Source organism: Atractosteus spatula, chromosome 21 (genome assembly GCF_055471065.1).
Source record: "Atractosteus spatula isolate fAtrSpa1 chromosome 21, fAtrSpa1.hap1, whole genome shotgun sequence".
Taxonomy (NCBI): domain Eukaryota; kingdom Metazoa; phylum Chordata; class Actinopteri; order Semionotiformes; family Lepisosteidae; genus Atractosteus; species Atractosteus spatula.
This window is the reverse complement of record NC_142726.1, coordinates 12464432-12478363: the sequence shown is the minus strand read 5'-3', so window position 1 is coordinate 12478363 and position 13932 is coordinate 12464432. Positions and strand designations below refer to the sequence as shown.

Below are 13932 nucleotides of genomic sequence, written 5' to 3'. Positions count from 1 at the left end.
AGTTTCAAAGTGGTGGGTTATAGGGTTCAAGCTGTGAGCTGGGTGTGCACCCGTACTAATCTTGCCACTTCGGAGCTCTAGACTTGTACCATAATTTTCACGGAAATTCAAAAGCAGAGAAAGAAATAACATCTTAACATAGAGCGGATTGTGTTCAGTACACCCCCCAATAGTGTATTAATTTCAGTACTTCAGTTCAGCTCAATAATATCATCAATACTTTGAAATGTGATATTCGAAGCATGTATATTTTTCAACATTTGTAATCACCAATTACTTTTTTTTTCTCCTTCTAATTTGGAGTATCCAGATTGTTAATCCACTGTGACGTGCACTAGCCTGAGAGATTGAGGCTGGTGAGGTCCTCACCATGGGTCAAATACTGGTACTGTAGCTCTACATATTGATGTAGCTCTCACATACCCGGTGGGTCCCAGGGGTTCCTCTGGCAAGCTAATCAGAATACCCTGGTCATCTTCGACACCCCCTCCCCATCCTCAGTGGTGCTTGGCGATCTGCTTAATCATTGAATGTTATTACCTCTGCTAACCTGGTCACCTACTGTAGCAATCATGACATTACCCAGGCTTCAGTCAAAGTGGAGAGCATAGGGCTGCTACTGGTGTAGTCACTAAAGTGCTTAAACTCATTTTGTTTACCAAATGCCAAACACCTATGGACTGATTAACTGAAATAAGACAAACACAGTGATCCTTTTTTCAGAGGTAGAGGTTTTATTGCGTAAAACACTGGATAAAACTGTACTGCTTCAAAGACATTTTAACTTCTAACAGCAGAAAGAAAACAGTCATTGCTGAAAAAAACAACTTTTAATACCTCTATACCAGAATAAAGTTCTGTCAACAGATGTATAATAATAAATAATGACCAAGAATAATCCTTAAATACAAAGTCATCTACTTGTTATAAGCATAGCAACAAAATCCTCTACTCTACTGTTCTCAGATCTCCTCCAAGATAGAAATATTCTTCATGTAGGAATGTAGACAGTATTATGACCAGTATCACAGACTACAGAAGTTACAGAGAAAAAATTTGACATGTTTAGATTTTGAGAAGCATGATGATATTCAGAATCTGACAATGCATCACCGCGTCTGTCACTTGTTTGGATTATGATTTACAAATATTTTGGAAAAGGGGGGGGGCTTACGTCAGAGGTGGGGAAGGCAGGGACAGTAGCACCGGACCATATGGAATCAACGAACACTTCACAAAGAACGGGAAATGTTTCCAGTGTCACAAACAGAATTATTGCCTGTCATATCTGAAAATGCTCAAAAGACACAGAGGAATACTGAAAAAGCTCAAAAAGTGCGAGAAATGGAATGTGTTTTTTTTCTTTTTTTTAAAACTTTTTTACATTTTTTTCATTTTGTCTAAGATACTGAAGGCGGCGCACACACACACACGAAAAAGCAAGCGACTGACACAGTCACCAAACACAGTAGTGCAGTTAAAATCCTAAAGCTTACTACAGTCATAAAGTACTTTTAATAACATTTCGATCCCTCGGACGGGCTCGTAGAAACAGTTGCATTAAGTTTATCAACTTGATTTAAGTAAGGCAGTGAGAACTATACTAAAAAAACAAAACAATAAAAGCAGCTTGCGTTATGCCACATGGGTCTTAATTACAAAGTGACCTCATTTAAACTGTAACTTTAATCTGATGATATCCTTTTTACCAGCATATGCAAACCTTTTTTTTCTCCTTAGCCTGAGATTTTCCTTCTATAATCTCAGGGTTATGCTTAGAATTTTATTTACATTGATTGCAGTTTAGTATTTTTGTAAACTGCTTTAGGCAGAGATGAAAATTTTAAGGCCCAGGGGTTTTAGTGTATGCTCCCAGCCTGAATGGGAAGATATTGACTTTTTTAAAGTCTGGATTATTTTTTTTTTTCAGAAGACATGAATAGTTTTCAACCACTGCAATAAAAAGCACCTTTTTTTCTTTTTTTGCCTTTAACAAGAGGAAGTACATTAAAAGGCAACATACTTTTTACTGCTTTTTTTCAAGCTGATTTCATAGGATCTAAACCTTTTATTTTAATATTTCCAGAACAAAATTAAAACAAAAACAAAAATGGAAGAAAGCAAAAACAAAAAGTGTTTATTATATCCTCTCAAAAAGCTTCCTATATGAAAATGAACATAAATTTGGAAATCCAAATTGTACAAAAGCTAAAATTTGTAAAAAATATAGAACAAATTTATGTTTTACAAAAACAAAGAAGAATTAGGTAATACACACGTTTATATTAGAGACAAAGAGCAGGAAACATTTTTTTCATTTTTTCTCTTTTTTAGCTACTTTATAAGAGCTTAGGAAGATAGTCCTGCATTGTGTCTTTATCACTTAAGAAAGTGACAAACAGAAAACTGACCATGTTCAGGGAAATTCCTTCATTCGAATATGGAGCAAAACTCTTGCTATGAAAGAAACATTCTACGTCTCCCTAGTGCCTCTGAGAACCAAGGCTAGCTAATTTCAGTACTATACAATGCTTATGTACACTGCTACTACATTTTTAAGGAACAGCAAAAACCTACTTCATCGTTATCAAACAAAAGGGAAAAGTAAAAATATCTTTCCCTCTCAATACTGCAAATTGATCACCAGAAAAAAAGAACTGTTTAAATCTGCATGGGCATCTGTGCAGATTAATGGATTCTTACAATATGCAATTCGTTTACCTATGATTTTTTTAAAGAGAAAGCAAATGTAATATCCAGGTCCTGCTCAACACAGGTCAGTACTGACCCTTTGCTTATAGGCCAGTCTAGGGTTTCTCTTATAGTGCAGTTGCGACACCGGCTGAATTGATTTCTTCTGCTATGACAGCTCCAGTCAGGCTGGCACCATGGCAGTCTACTAGTACATCTCATTACTATGCTAGGCAAATGACAGCAGCTGGTGTCATGTTATAAAGGTGTTTTCAACGCTGAAAACACAGCCCCTCGATCTTCTAGGCATCGCTAAATCGTTTATACGTATCATTTTTCTGGTAAAAGCATTATTTTTGGGACAAAAATCACTTTAAAGATTTAATGTCCTTCTTTTTTTAAAATAACAAGTTAATTTCCTGTCACTATATTTTATATAACTTAAAAAAACGCCTTTATTTTTTTACTTCTTTTCCCACGTGCCATTTTCAACAGTACTTTTGCAAAACACTGGGCGGCCATTTTGGAGGGCTCTCCCTTGGATGTTACAGTTCGGTTGTATTAATATATCTTGTTTAGCTGCATTTTTAAACGTGGAATATTCTTAAAAAGTGTTTGGAATGTGAGTTAAATTTTTAATCTCCACACCCACCCTCACCACCCTCCTTTAATGCCTGTGGGAAGTCTTCATCATAGTCGTTGGTGTTGTTGTTGCAGTGGATGCTGTACTGGAAGTGTTGTTGTGCTGTTTTTTACTCCTGGACTCCGGCCTCTGGCGCAGATTCTCCCGCACTTCCGGGTGTCATGGCGTTCGCGTCTTCCGAATTCCCGGACGTGTCTGAGTCGACTCTGGATCGCTTGAATCGCCGGTCGGGGTACTGGCTGTTGTCAAAAGGCATGCGATGAACACACAGCACATGGGTCTTCAAGTTTCCCTTCTGGGAGGCACTGTATGGGCAGTATCTGCACTGGAACGGCCTCTGACCTGCAGGAAATAAACACAACAGAAACAATTAAAACACAAATTCGAAACCAACACATGCTTAATAACAGACTTAAACACCCAATCAGATGTTTGCATTAAATACTGAACATACAGTATTAAAACTTTAAAACTTTATGGATTCTGCTTTGCTTTTAATTTTTATGTAACTCTTTAAATCTTTATATTTAAACCTCATTTCCATAATCTATTTTAGCCATCTTTGTTTCCGAGAACCAAATAATAAGACCTCTGTCCCTGTTTTAACTGCACAACCATTTGAAACTTTTAATATCTCCAGAAGACTCAGATTAAACTGAAACAGTGTGGCAGTCAATTGTTTTATCCGGAATACACAGTTGTATTTCATTAGCAGAACTGTTGAAGTACATCACGTATACCTAATCCCATCTAATGGTGATTAAAATACATCAGACTGGGAATATAACTTTGAGGGACACCACATACTGTATAACATTACTTATTTTGTACAAACTGTACCAAAGAAACAAGATTTGTTAGATGTGACCTAAACTAGTCCAAAACAATCCTCAACAGGTCCATGTATTTTTTAAATCAATTGTCCCCTTTTACTTACAGTAGTTTGCACAATATTCATGTGACCATATTTTTAAATCTTGATTAGGCATTTGAATCTACAGTATACTCACAGGTAAGTCATTTGGCACTTTAACTACTGTAGATCATTCTCTGTTCTATGACTGTAAACAAAGCATGAGTGAAATGCTCTTCTCCAAAAGATCTTTTCTATCTAGAAAACTTTGTTTGACTATTCAGTTTTCAAGAACCTTTCCAGCAAGTCTGAAATTACCCAGAACTGAACTATTTAATATACAGTACATTTAGCTAGAGCCCTTACTAGGGCAGTTTTAAAAGGAGCTGGAATTGTCCCTGTTGACAGACAACTATTAATTATATGAGGACCATCACTGCACAAGTCACTAAACTTTCCCTTCAAAAAAGCCAAAGGCTTTTTATTTGCCTTTAGCTCCAAACAAAAAGTCATAGATTTCATCTCCCTCTGTTTCTATTTCTTTAGAAATAGTCCAAAAATCTTCACAATATTAACTAAGGCCTTAGTTACCATGACAGAAAATGGTTTAAATATTGGCATGGGATTTGATAAAAGAAAAAAACAACAACAAAGATTTTAAGATATCAAACATGAAACATCAATCAAAATGAATTCATGTTTATTGTGTGTGGAAAAACTGACTTTATATTGGTTGATGCTAAATGCACCTTTCGCTAGTATAAATTTCTCTGGAGCTTTAGAAAATTACAATGTCTGCACAGGGCACATACAGACAGAACACAAAAGGGATTGTTACAAGTTTTAGGTTTAAAATGTTCCAGTTGTCTGAAATTTTAGATAAGCGAGGCAAATACACACAATAGAAGCATTTTATTCATGTGCGGTTTAATTTCACAGTCTTTTACATTATGTTAAGTCTAAGAAGCTGATTTTCTTATCCCATTTTACACTTAAGAGAATGAATGTACCCCAACAAGTCAGCTTTACTGCACTGTTTAAAGTAAATACAGAATGGGTTCATTTGTATTGTCATTGTACAGTACAGCTGAGGTAAAGAGCACATTCATTTTTAATTCTGCATGAATAATATATAAATATGTACACAGGCTAGGGTCAGGCAGAGTAAGGAAAGAACAAGTGCCACATTGTTTACAAGAGATGAACTAGAAGGAAAAGAAATGCTTCCACTCTGTACTTCTACTATGTTTATGAACAAACAAATTACTTGATATTAATGGAGCCTAGGTTTCTACATTCAGCTGTAATAGTGCATCAGGTTATTGTGAAAAGATATCTTATTAAAAATTCAGTTGTGTTCTTATACCAAATTGCAAAACAGCGTGAGGTTATAGAAAAGACAGAAGCAAAAGCTCATTCTCTTGGAATCCTATAAGCGCTCATGGCAAGAACTGTCAGACCTACATTAGCCACCATCTTAAAAGTAGAGTATCATTTTTAGTGTGTTCTTTCAAATGAAATAAACTAGAAGGGGCAATATGGATGGGATTTTTACGTTATTAATGTTGCATATACAATATATAAAGAAAGTTGATAACCAAAAATCCACTTTTATCACTTTCCAAGAAAGAACAAAGCCCAGAATAAGCATAATCACTTTCTGATTATGAATATCTTCTGAAGGATATGAATAGCAATTAAACACATTAAAGAGAAATTTACATTAAGGGACAATTTGGGTGTTTGTGTGGGGGGTATTTTAATGTTTCACTAGAATATTTTATGAAAAGCTATGAATCAGCTGATCAAGCAAAACGTGTCAAATAGCTTCCCGATAAGAGACTAAAACCAAAGCTGGGTAAAACAAAAGGTAAACCTGGTTTTTCAAAAAATTCCAAATGTATGCAAAAAAAACGGAGAAAAACCAACAAGACATTGTAGCTTGCTCTCTGTTAAAACCCCTTAAAAAAAGGCAAATACCAACAAAAACAAAATCCTTTTTCTCCTATTCCGCAACGCCTTCTTAAAATGAAAGGTGTCAGATTTAGCTTTTTGTTCTTGGCGTGATTCTAAATGTATGGCTGAGGAATGACAGATGTCGGCAACCAGCTGCAATGAAGCATGCTAAAGTTTCCATCTAATCCACTTACTTCACTGCAGTCACATAAACCAAAACAAATGGGCAGCGTCTTACATTATACAAAACATGCCAACATTACTCTGTTGGATAATGTAGCTGATACTCCATATTTTTTTATAATTTCTTCCAGCACAATAGAGGCACATCTCTCTTATTCAACAAATGCTTTTCTCAGAAAGGACATCAATCCTTCCAATTCTGTTTTGTACTGCCACCTCAATCCAGTTTTATTTATTTGTGCATAGTTTAGGAAATGACGTGGCCTCTGGCATTAGGCCTACTGATGGTAAATATAGAGCAATTATTTTGTTTTGATACCAACATTTTGAAAAGTGGCATTTAATGATGGTGGTGAATGAAATAACATAAACTAGATATTTTTTAGAATATTCTGTGTCTTGTTTAAAGCTAGCTAATAGCTATGAAGATGAACAACAATGGCAAAAAAAGAAGAAAAATTATTTGTTCCATTGTCTTTTATGAGGCACTTGCCTAATTAACCCATGAAGGCCTTGTGTAAAGAGATCAGAGGCCTGGGAAAATTGCAAAGAATATAGCGTTACTTCCTCAAAAAGCCTAATACCCCTACAGCTTGTACAGCCACAACCTTTTAAACTCTCCCTGCTCCAAGCCTTGTAAAAGAAAGGAAAGGACACAAAGTCATGTGGCTCTCTCTCTCTCTCGCCAGCAGTCACAACAGCTGTGAAGCATTCTTTCAGCACACATTTCTGAAAAAAAGATGTGGTGGATTTTGCCTGTGGCAAAGCAGAGTACAGTTTCTAGCCCTTTAGGCTAAAACAATAAGCGCAAAGAGGAAACTCTAAGATCTCCTCACCCACCCCACCTCTCCTCTTCTCTCACTGGTCTAAGTTCCCACTGTAGAAAACCACTGAAATAACCTCGTACTGTTTCCCCCTGGTGTCTCACAAGCAGTGCTGCTTTGGCAGGGAATCAAAATTACTCTTATATAAATTCCATCTGATGCCAGAGCTACCATCTGTGAGTGAAAGAGCTTCACCTACGTCTGCCGGCAAAAGACACTCTCCCTGAGACAAGGGAGTAAGGAGAGAAAGAGAGGGAGAAAGAGAGAGAGCGAGAGAGGGGGAGAAAAAAATTGATTAATTTGCAGAATGCTTGTGATTTGCTCATATATTATTATAACTGCTCATCAGCACATGACAAATTCCCAGCACTGTGCGCACGAACCCGCTTGGTTTCAGCAGTTTTTTTGTGTGCTGGCACCTGACAGACTGCAGAGCCACTAATGACTTTCAGATGCTTACAAATAGTAATTCTATCTTCAGAATAAGAGGAAAAAGCTGTAGGAAAAAAAGCAGTTAGTCTGTTTAATTTCCGTCCATGTATTATTTTGGATTAACCCCTGGCAAGCTGTTTGCTTTTAGGAAAGAACAAGAGAAGAATAGCAGTATGGAGTTCATCATACTGGATTTCCAAAAGATTCTCGCTGATATGACGTTGCAGGGGAAACTTGCATTTAAAACTAGTGTTGGTCATCCAAAAATCAGCTCAAATCAGTTATCAGCGCAAATAACTACCTGTTTAACAACTGATTAAAAAACATTCTACAAATAAATTAAGGATTAGTCTTGTTAATAGGGTAATGGGGAAAATGGGATTGTGGAGTCTTTATACTATGTGGTCTGATTAGAATCCTAAACTGTGTTTTGAAGCCTTACAAAAAAACACCTTGCATTTAGCTCTTGAAAGAAAAATTCATAGTCTCTGAAGAAAAAAAACACACAGAAGGTGTAAGCAATAAAATGTGATGCACCATCTGTCCACGAATAATAACCTGGAAGTTCTGAAGACTTAGAGATTACTCAGCAAACAACATGTCCAAACAGCACATTCCCCCTTGAATATTAGTATGCACTTTCACACTCTAGCTGAAACTGAGCTGATTGGATCTGGGACACAACTTGTATCATTTCAGGTATGAGGCATTCCCATTTCAAGTGAGAGCAAACAGCCAGGTTCTTTTGTCCTTGAAAATAGTTTGATCAGCGTTTTGTTATTTAGATTAAGAATTTAGCAGCCTGTCCTTTGATGTTACTGTATCCATGCGCAAATTTAAACGTCTGCAAATGTCTATTGTTAAAATGACTTTGTCAGTTGCTGGACATTAGAAAGGTTCATTGATAAAGTCTACACTAAATTAACAATGTAACAAAAATCATTGGCCCATATCTTTAATGATATGACGTTGGCCTATTTCCTTAGTTAACCAGAAATTTATGTATTAGTGAAGTTAAGCAGACATTCAGAAGGTGAAATTATAACCTTGCACTTCTGCCCTCTTACCTATAAATATTCTCCTGCTGTACACCCCTTTACACACATCTTTTCCAGCAGCCCTCCTCCACCCCATCTTCACCCTTACAGCACTCTCCCTGGTTACAGTAGACTCCCTGGTCAAGGCTGCTGTTTTCTTCCTAACAAGTACACTATTCTTTAACATTCTTCATCTCATCCTATCACAAGTAATTATAATTTGACTGAACAACTGAAATAAGAGTTGGTAGAAGTATTAAAAAATGTTCTATTTGTATTTATTTATAAATATTTATTTTATCTTGTGAAGACAAAGAAAGCCAAAAGATACACAAAGGATACGGTTCTGAGTTAATTACTAGAGTAGCTTATTAATAACTGTTCCAGAAGGAACTGTTAATACTCAGAGTAGTGTTTCTTCCAGTCCCTTTCATTGTAAATCACACCATGCCTAATTATGTGCATTCTCATTGTACAAGTAACAAGATGTACTCTACTTGTCTGTGTAGGTATTTATTAAAAAGGTAAAACATAGAAAGCATAACATCGACAATTCCCAGCAATATGTGTATGATTCTCTTAAGTATGTAGGCATTAGTATAAATAAAAACCGAAAACCTGTTGGTAATCAAGTTTCTCCTCATGTGAATTTACATAAATGAAAGCTGTATGTCCTGATCTGATTGCTATTAAGCGAGTTTTATGTACATGCCTTTAGTTAAATGTGTAGCCGTTTAATTATGGAATACTTTGAATTAAAAGAAATATGTGGTTTTGCTTCTGTGGTTAAGTAATAAAGGAACAGCTCCTTTACCTCTGATTGGCTGAAAGAGCCAGCACCATGTGTTAGTACAGTATATTTATCATGTGATGGATGTGATTTGACAAGTTCTTTCAGCAGGACCTACAGAAGTTGTTTGTGGTTGCAATGTTGGTCTAGGAACAAAAAGTTCTTGAACATTCATTCATTTAGTCATATTTTTCATCCCCACAGAGCACCACAGGATTATTTACTGAGCCATGAGACTAGACTGTTAATAAACATTGTAGTTTGGAAAAGCAGCACAAAAACTATTGTTTCAGGTATGCAAACAGTTTGTTTATGATACTTTTATTAAAGCAGTTCAATGACTAGATAGCAAAGATGTCCCTTCAACAATTAACTGCCTCAAATAAATTTAATAATTGCTTGGTATCTTACAAAAATCACTGATAGACTTTTGTTTGAAAAAATAATGCAATTATGCGGACAGTGCAAAAAAGAACTGTCCAAACTGTTGAATACTTGTGAGGAAGATGTGTGACATACAATTAAGTTAACCATGGGAAAAAGAAAAACAAGTAGGAACAAAAGTACAAAATGTGTTGGCTCGCCAAATTATGTGCACCAGGTGCTAACCAAGGACTCAAAGCTAATTAAAGAAAAACATGCAGATCATTGTTATAATATAAACACAAGATTTCTCATGGGCTTATCAAGAAAAAAATTAAGGAAGAGAAAAGGTTTAAAATAAAATTGCAACTCAGTAGTCACAATGAACTCTAACTGCTAACTCTGCTAACATCATGGTATCTTGTACAAAGAATGCTACAAGAATTATAACAATTGCACATGCATAAACCCTTTCCCATTATTAGGTAGTTAAAGCTTTTTAAAAATGTCTTTCAAAGAAGGATAGACAAAGGTTATTTATCTGTATTAACCTGTTATTCCAAGAAAATTATGTTTCTGCATTGTGTCAGAAATATCTTTATTTACTCAAACAAAAGGCATACTGTAGAAAGCAACGGGATAAATTTCTCATAAAGCTACATTTTTCTCATTTGCTAAAACAGTGAAATTGCAAAAGCATAATTTATTATCCTCCATCAGAGATGCTTAAAAAGCCTTGATTAAAATGAAAGAAAATCTTCCATAACTTTTACAGTCCAGATTGTGGGTATACATACGACAGTGCTTTGCAATCTCTTTGCTCAGCTCTCCATTGCTGAAGGGCCTATTTGTCTGCTTTAAGTGAAATCACTCAATTCTCAAAAGTCAGTGGAGGACTTTGGAAGGGGGAGGGCTGGGAAAGGCCGCTCCAAATAAGTTCCATTAATCAAAAACCAGAGTCTAATGTAACTAATATTTTACAATTAGACGAGACAAGATGGAGCTAAAAGCCATCTATCTCTCTTACACCACATGATCATCGATTCATAATCCGAAGCCTGAGAGTCGCACAAAGATGCATTTACGAGGAAAGGAGGGGCGGGGGTGGGGGGTTTAAGGGGGGGGGGGGTTGGGAGGGTGGTGTTGAGCAGGAGATAATGAACATGATGAGAAAGAAGGCTGAAGGCTGAGGAAAGATGACAGAGCACCTCAATGTTGACAGATGACACAGAGCTGAGTACTGATACCTGACAGACAGCAAATGATGACTGCAGCGCTTTCCCACCACTGTGATCCTCAATTATCTCCGTGGGGCTATGAGAGCACAAAAGAAGCTCAGCCCAGCTACTTACTACCCATCACAGCCGATGCTGCCGTTTGGCTGAAGTGCCAGCCTGCTCTCCTCAGGGTGGGCACTCTTTCGTTCCTCCTCTCTATTCTTTCTGTCTTTTTTCCCACTTTATTTCATTTTCACTTTTCTTTCCATTTTCGCCCTATCAGACATTCCTAGGAACTGCGGATGCTAATGTCAGTGTTCTCGGCTGCTTCAGGTTAATACAGAAGCATTGCAATCTTATCCACAGTTTGGTGCTAATAAAATGAAAGGTTTAACAACACCAATGAATCTTTTCTTTCCTTTTTTCATCCAGCTGTGTTGCTATTTTCCGATACTGCCACCTTCAGGCACATATCGCTTACTGTCTATTTTATTACTATTTTAGATTATTTGTGCCACAAAATGTTCCTTTAGTTTCAAGGTTTTATTTTTTTCCAGGCAGGCTTGTGTGCATACATTGTATTGTGTGTGTGTTACACATAAGTCATTTAGAATCTTTTAAAGCACCATATTGCAAGAACTCCTTTGCATGAGCTCCTTTGTATGAAACCCTTTCAAACACACAAAATCAAGTAAACCAGTACTGCTAGTACATGTGAAATACCCAGTTAATTTAGTCTCAAATCCAATAAACACAAAATACAACCACATTATGTTACTGTGATTAGAACCACATAGTCACATTACTGTATGTTGCATCACTAATAATTTTTAATCAAACCCTGGGCCTAACATTGTAAGCAGCTTCCTTTATATTACACAGCTAATTCTGAAAACATATTATTGGGAACAGATACAGATCACCGTGTGCTTTTTTGCAAAGCTAAGAATTAGTTTGCACTTTGAAATAATATAGCAAGCCTGCCTAATTATGATGTTATATAATTCATTTTAGTATGCTAAATGATGTGCAACTTTTGGGGAATTGTATAAACTTAAATATAAATTACAAGGGCAGTATTTTAGTAAAAGTAAATATGTGCTCTCTTTGTCAGTACATTGGGCAAGTTTATAAAAGCTGAGCTTGCAGTCACAGTACTTCTTCGCTGAAATACTAAAGGTGGTCTTTAGCTCCCTCTAGTGGTAATTGCAGAACATGAAGGGAAGGCCCTGCAATATGGAGGAAAAATTAAATACAGCTGAACAAATGAGCGTGAGGACAGGTTCAACTAGGGGTCACCATCTGCACGGTTACAACTGTTGGCACACTTGAACTGAGCCGCACTATCATCTTAAACACATCAACTGATGTACACATCGCCCGACAATATGGTGTGAAGAGAAAAGGCATGGATCTGGACAAAAATACATAGAGCTATGAAAACATAAATAAAAACAGCATTTAATCCAATAATGTCTGGCTATATATATATAACTTACACTGTTATATATAATCATACAGATCAAGCACAATACATACCATTACTATGCTGTTGTCTGTTTTTTTTAATTATTGTACCATATGTACAAACAATTATTTCAGTTGTGACAGTAGGCTCAGCAGCATAGCCTGTTTTAAAACTGAAACCTTTCATTTCTTGCATTTAACTGAAGACACAAAGCTTTACAAAAGAACATCCTCATTCCTATCACTCACTGATGTCAAATATGTAGGTGTGCTAATGAAGCAAATTACCATGCAAATTTATACTAAACAGCACTAAATTCAATTTCAAAGTCCTCCTAATTTCATTTATAAATACCTAATACATCGTTACTCAAAGTACTATTAAATTTATGACTGCAAAAAAAGCAATGTAGTTACTTTTTCAAGATGTCGATTTATTAGGAACAGATTTGCACATCACATGTGCTCAACATCTGGTATACTAAAGATTCTTCTTTTAAGAATTCATTGTACATTAACTTCAGACATTTAGCCCGCACAAGAACAGTTTGCTTAAATTTGAGTGCATTTAAAGTGGATTTATTTTCTACAAATCTTATCAAATAATAATACAATGCTGTCAGACTAGTATGTAAAATTAATAAATGTATTCACTTGTGAACTAACTTGTAGACACTATATACTGTATACAGTGTATAAAAGTTTGAACATACTGTATACTGTAGATCTTTAAAAACTGCATTATCAATTTGTATCAGTGATGCTTCTTAAACTAAGGCACTTAAAGACGACACCTTCCTAGGGTTCAAAATATGGTTCCTTATACAGTATTCTGTACAAAATACTTTTGTTGATACAAAATACTCTTGTTGAGACTGCTTTAGTAGGTACAGAATTCAGATAGTAACAAGCAATTGTTTAATTAAAGGCTGTTATGAACTGCTCATGTAAAGTGTCACATCTCTTGAATAGTAAATCTATTTGTATATGTCAATAATGGCAAGAAGACAACAAATTGGAAAAAATAGCTCAGCAAAGTTTCTCTGTGAAAATTATCGTACCTAAATATCCCATTTAGGTTTTGTAAATTTGAGAAAAACATGTTTTTTTCAGTCATTAAAACCTTTAGTCACAGCAAAATAAGCTGGAAATGGCTAGGACATTTTCAAACAGACTTACAGTAATGTTTCTACCCCAAAAGGTTTACAGTAAACATACTGTATGACTATCAAAATATATGACTAATATATTTAATATACGACTCTCAAAGTACACATGAATATATCTACAGAAATTCCATATTGTCAATAAGCTTATTAAACAAATTAAGAAGCATAAACCATAACAATCTCTTTCTGTTTCAGGAATAATTGTTTGCAATTCTACAGACAAAACCAATTACTGTACATACAGTATCAGGCGTGTGGGCACAGACAGACAGACACATGATTGATAAAAGAGAAATGCAGAGCTATT

At 35.8% G+C, this 13932-nt stretch overlaps 1 protein-coding gene across 1 annotated transcript in view; it reads right to left on the bottom strand.

The window, feature by feature from the left end:
• Positions 1-713: 713 nt before the first annotated feature.
• The window catches only part of znf536 (zinc finger protein 536), a 170757-nt gene continuing 157538 nt past the window's right edge, over positions 714-13932 (bottom strand). The window contains exon 6 of the mRNA XM_088939052.1: positions 714-3676. Coding sequence (XP_088795178.1) covers positions 3444-3676 — 233 coding nt within the window. The 3' untranslated portion in view covers positions 714-3443. The remainder of the gene's footprint in view (positions 3677-13932) is intronic.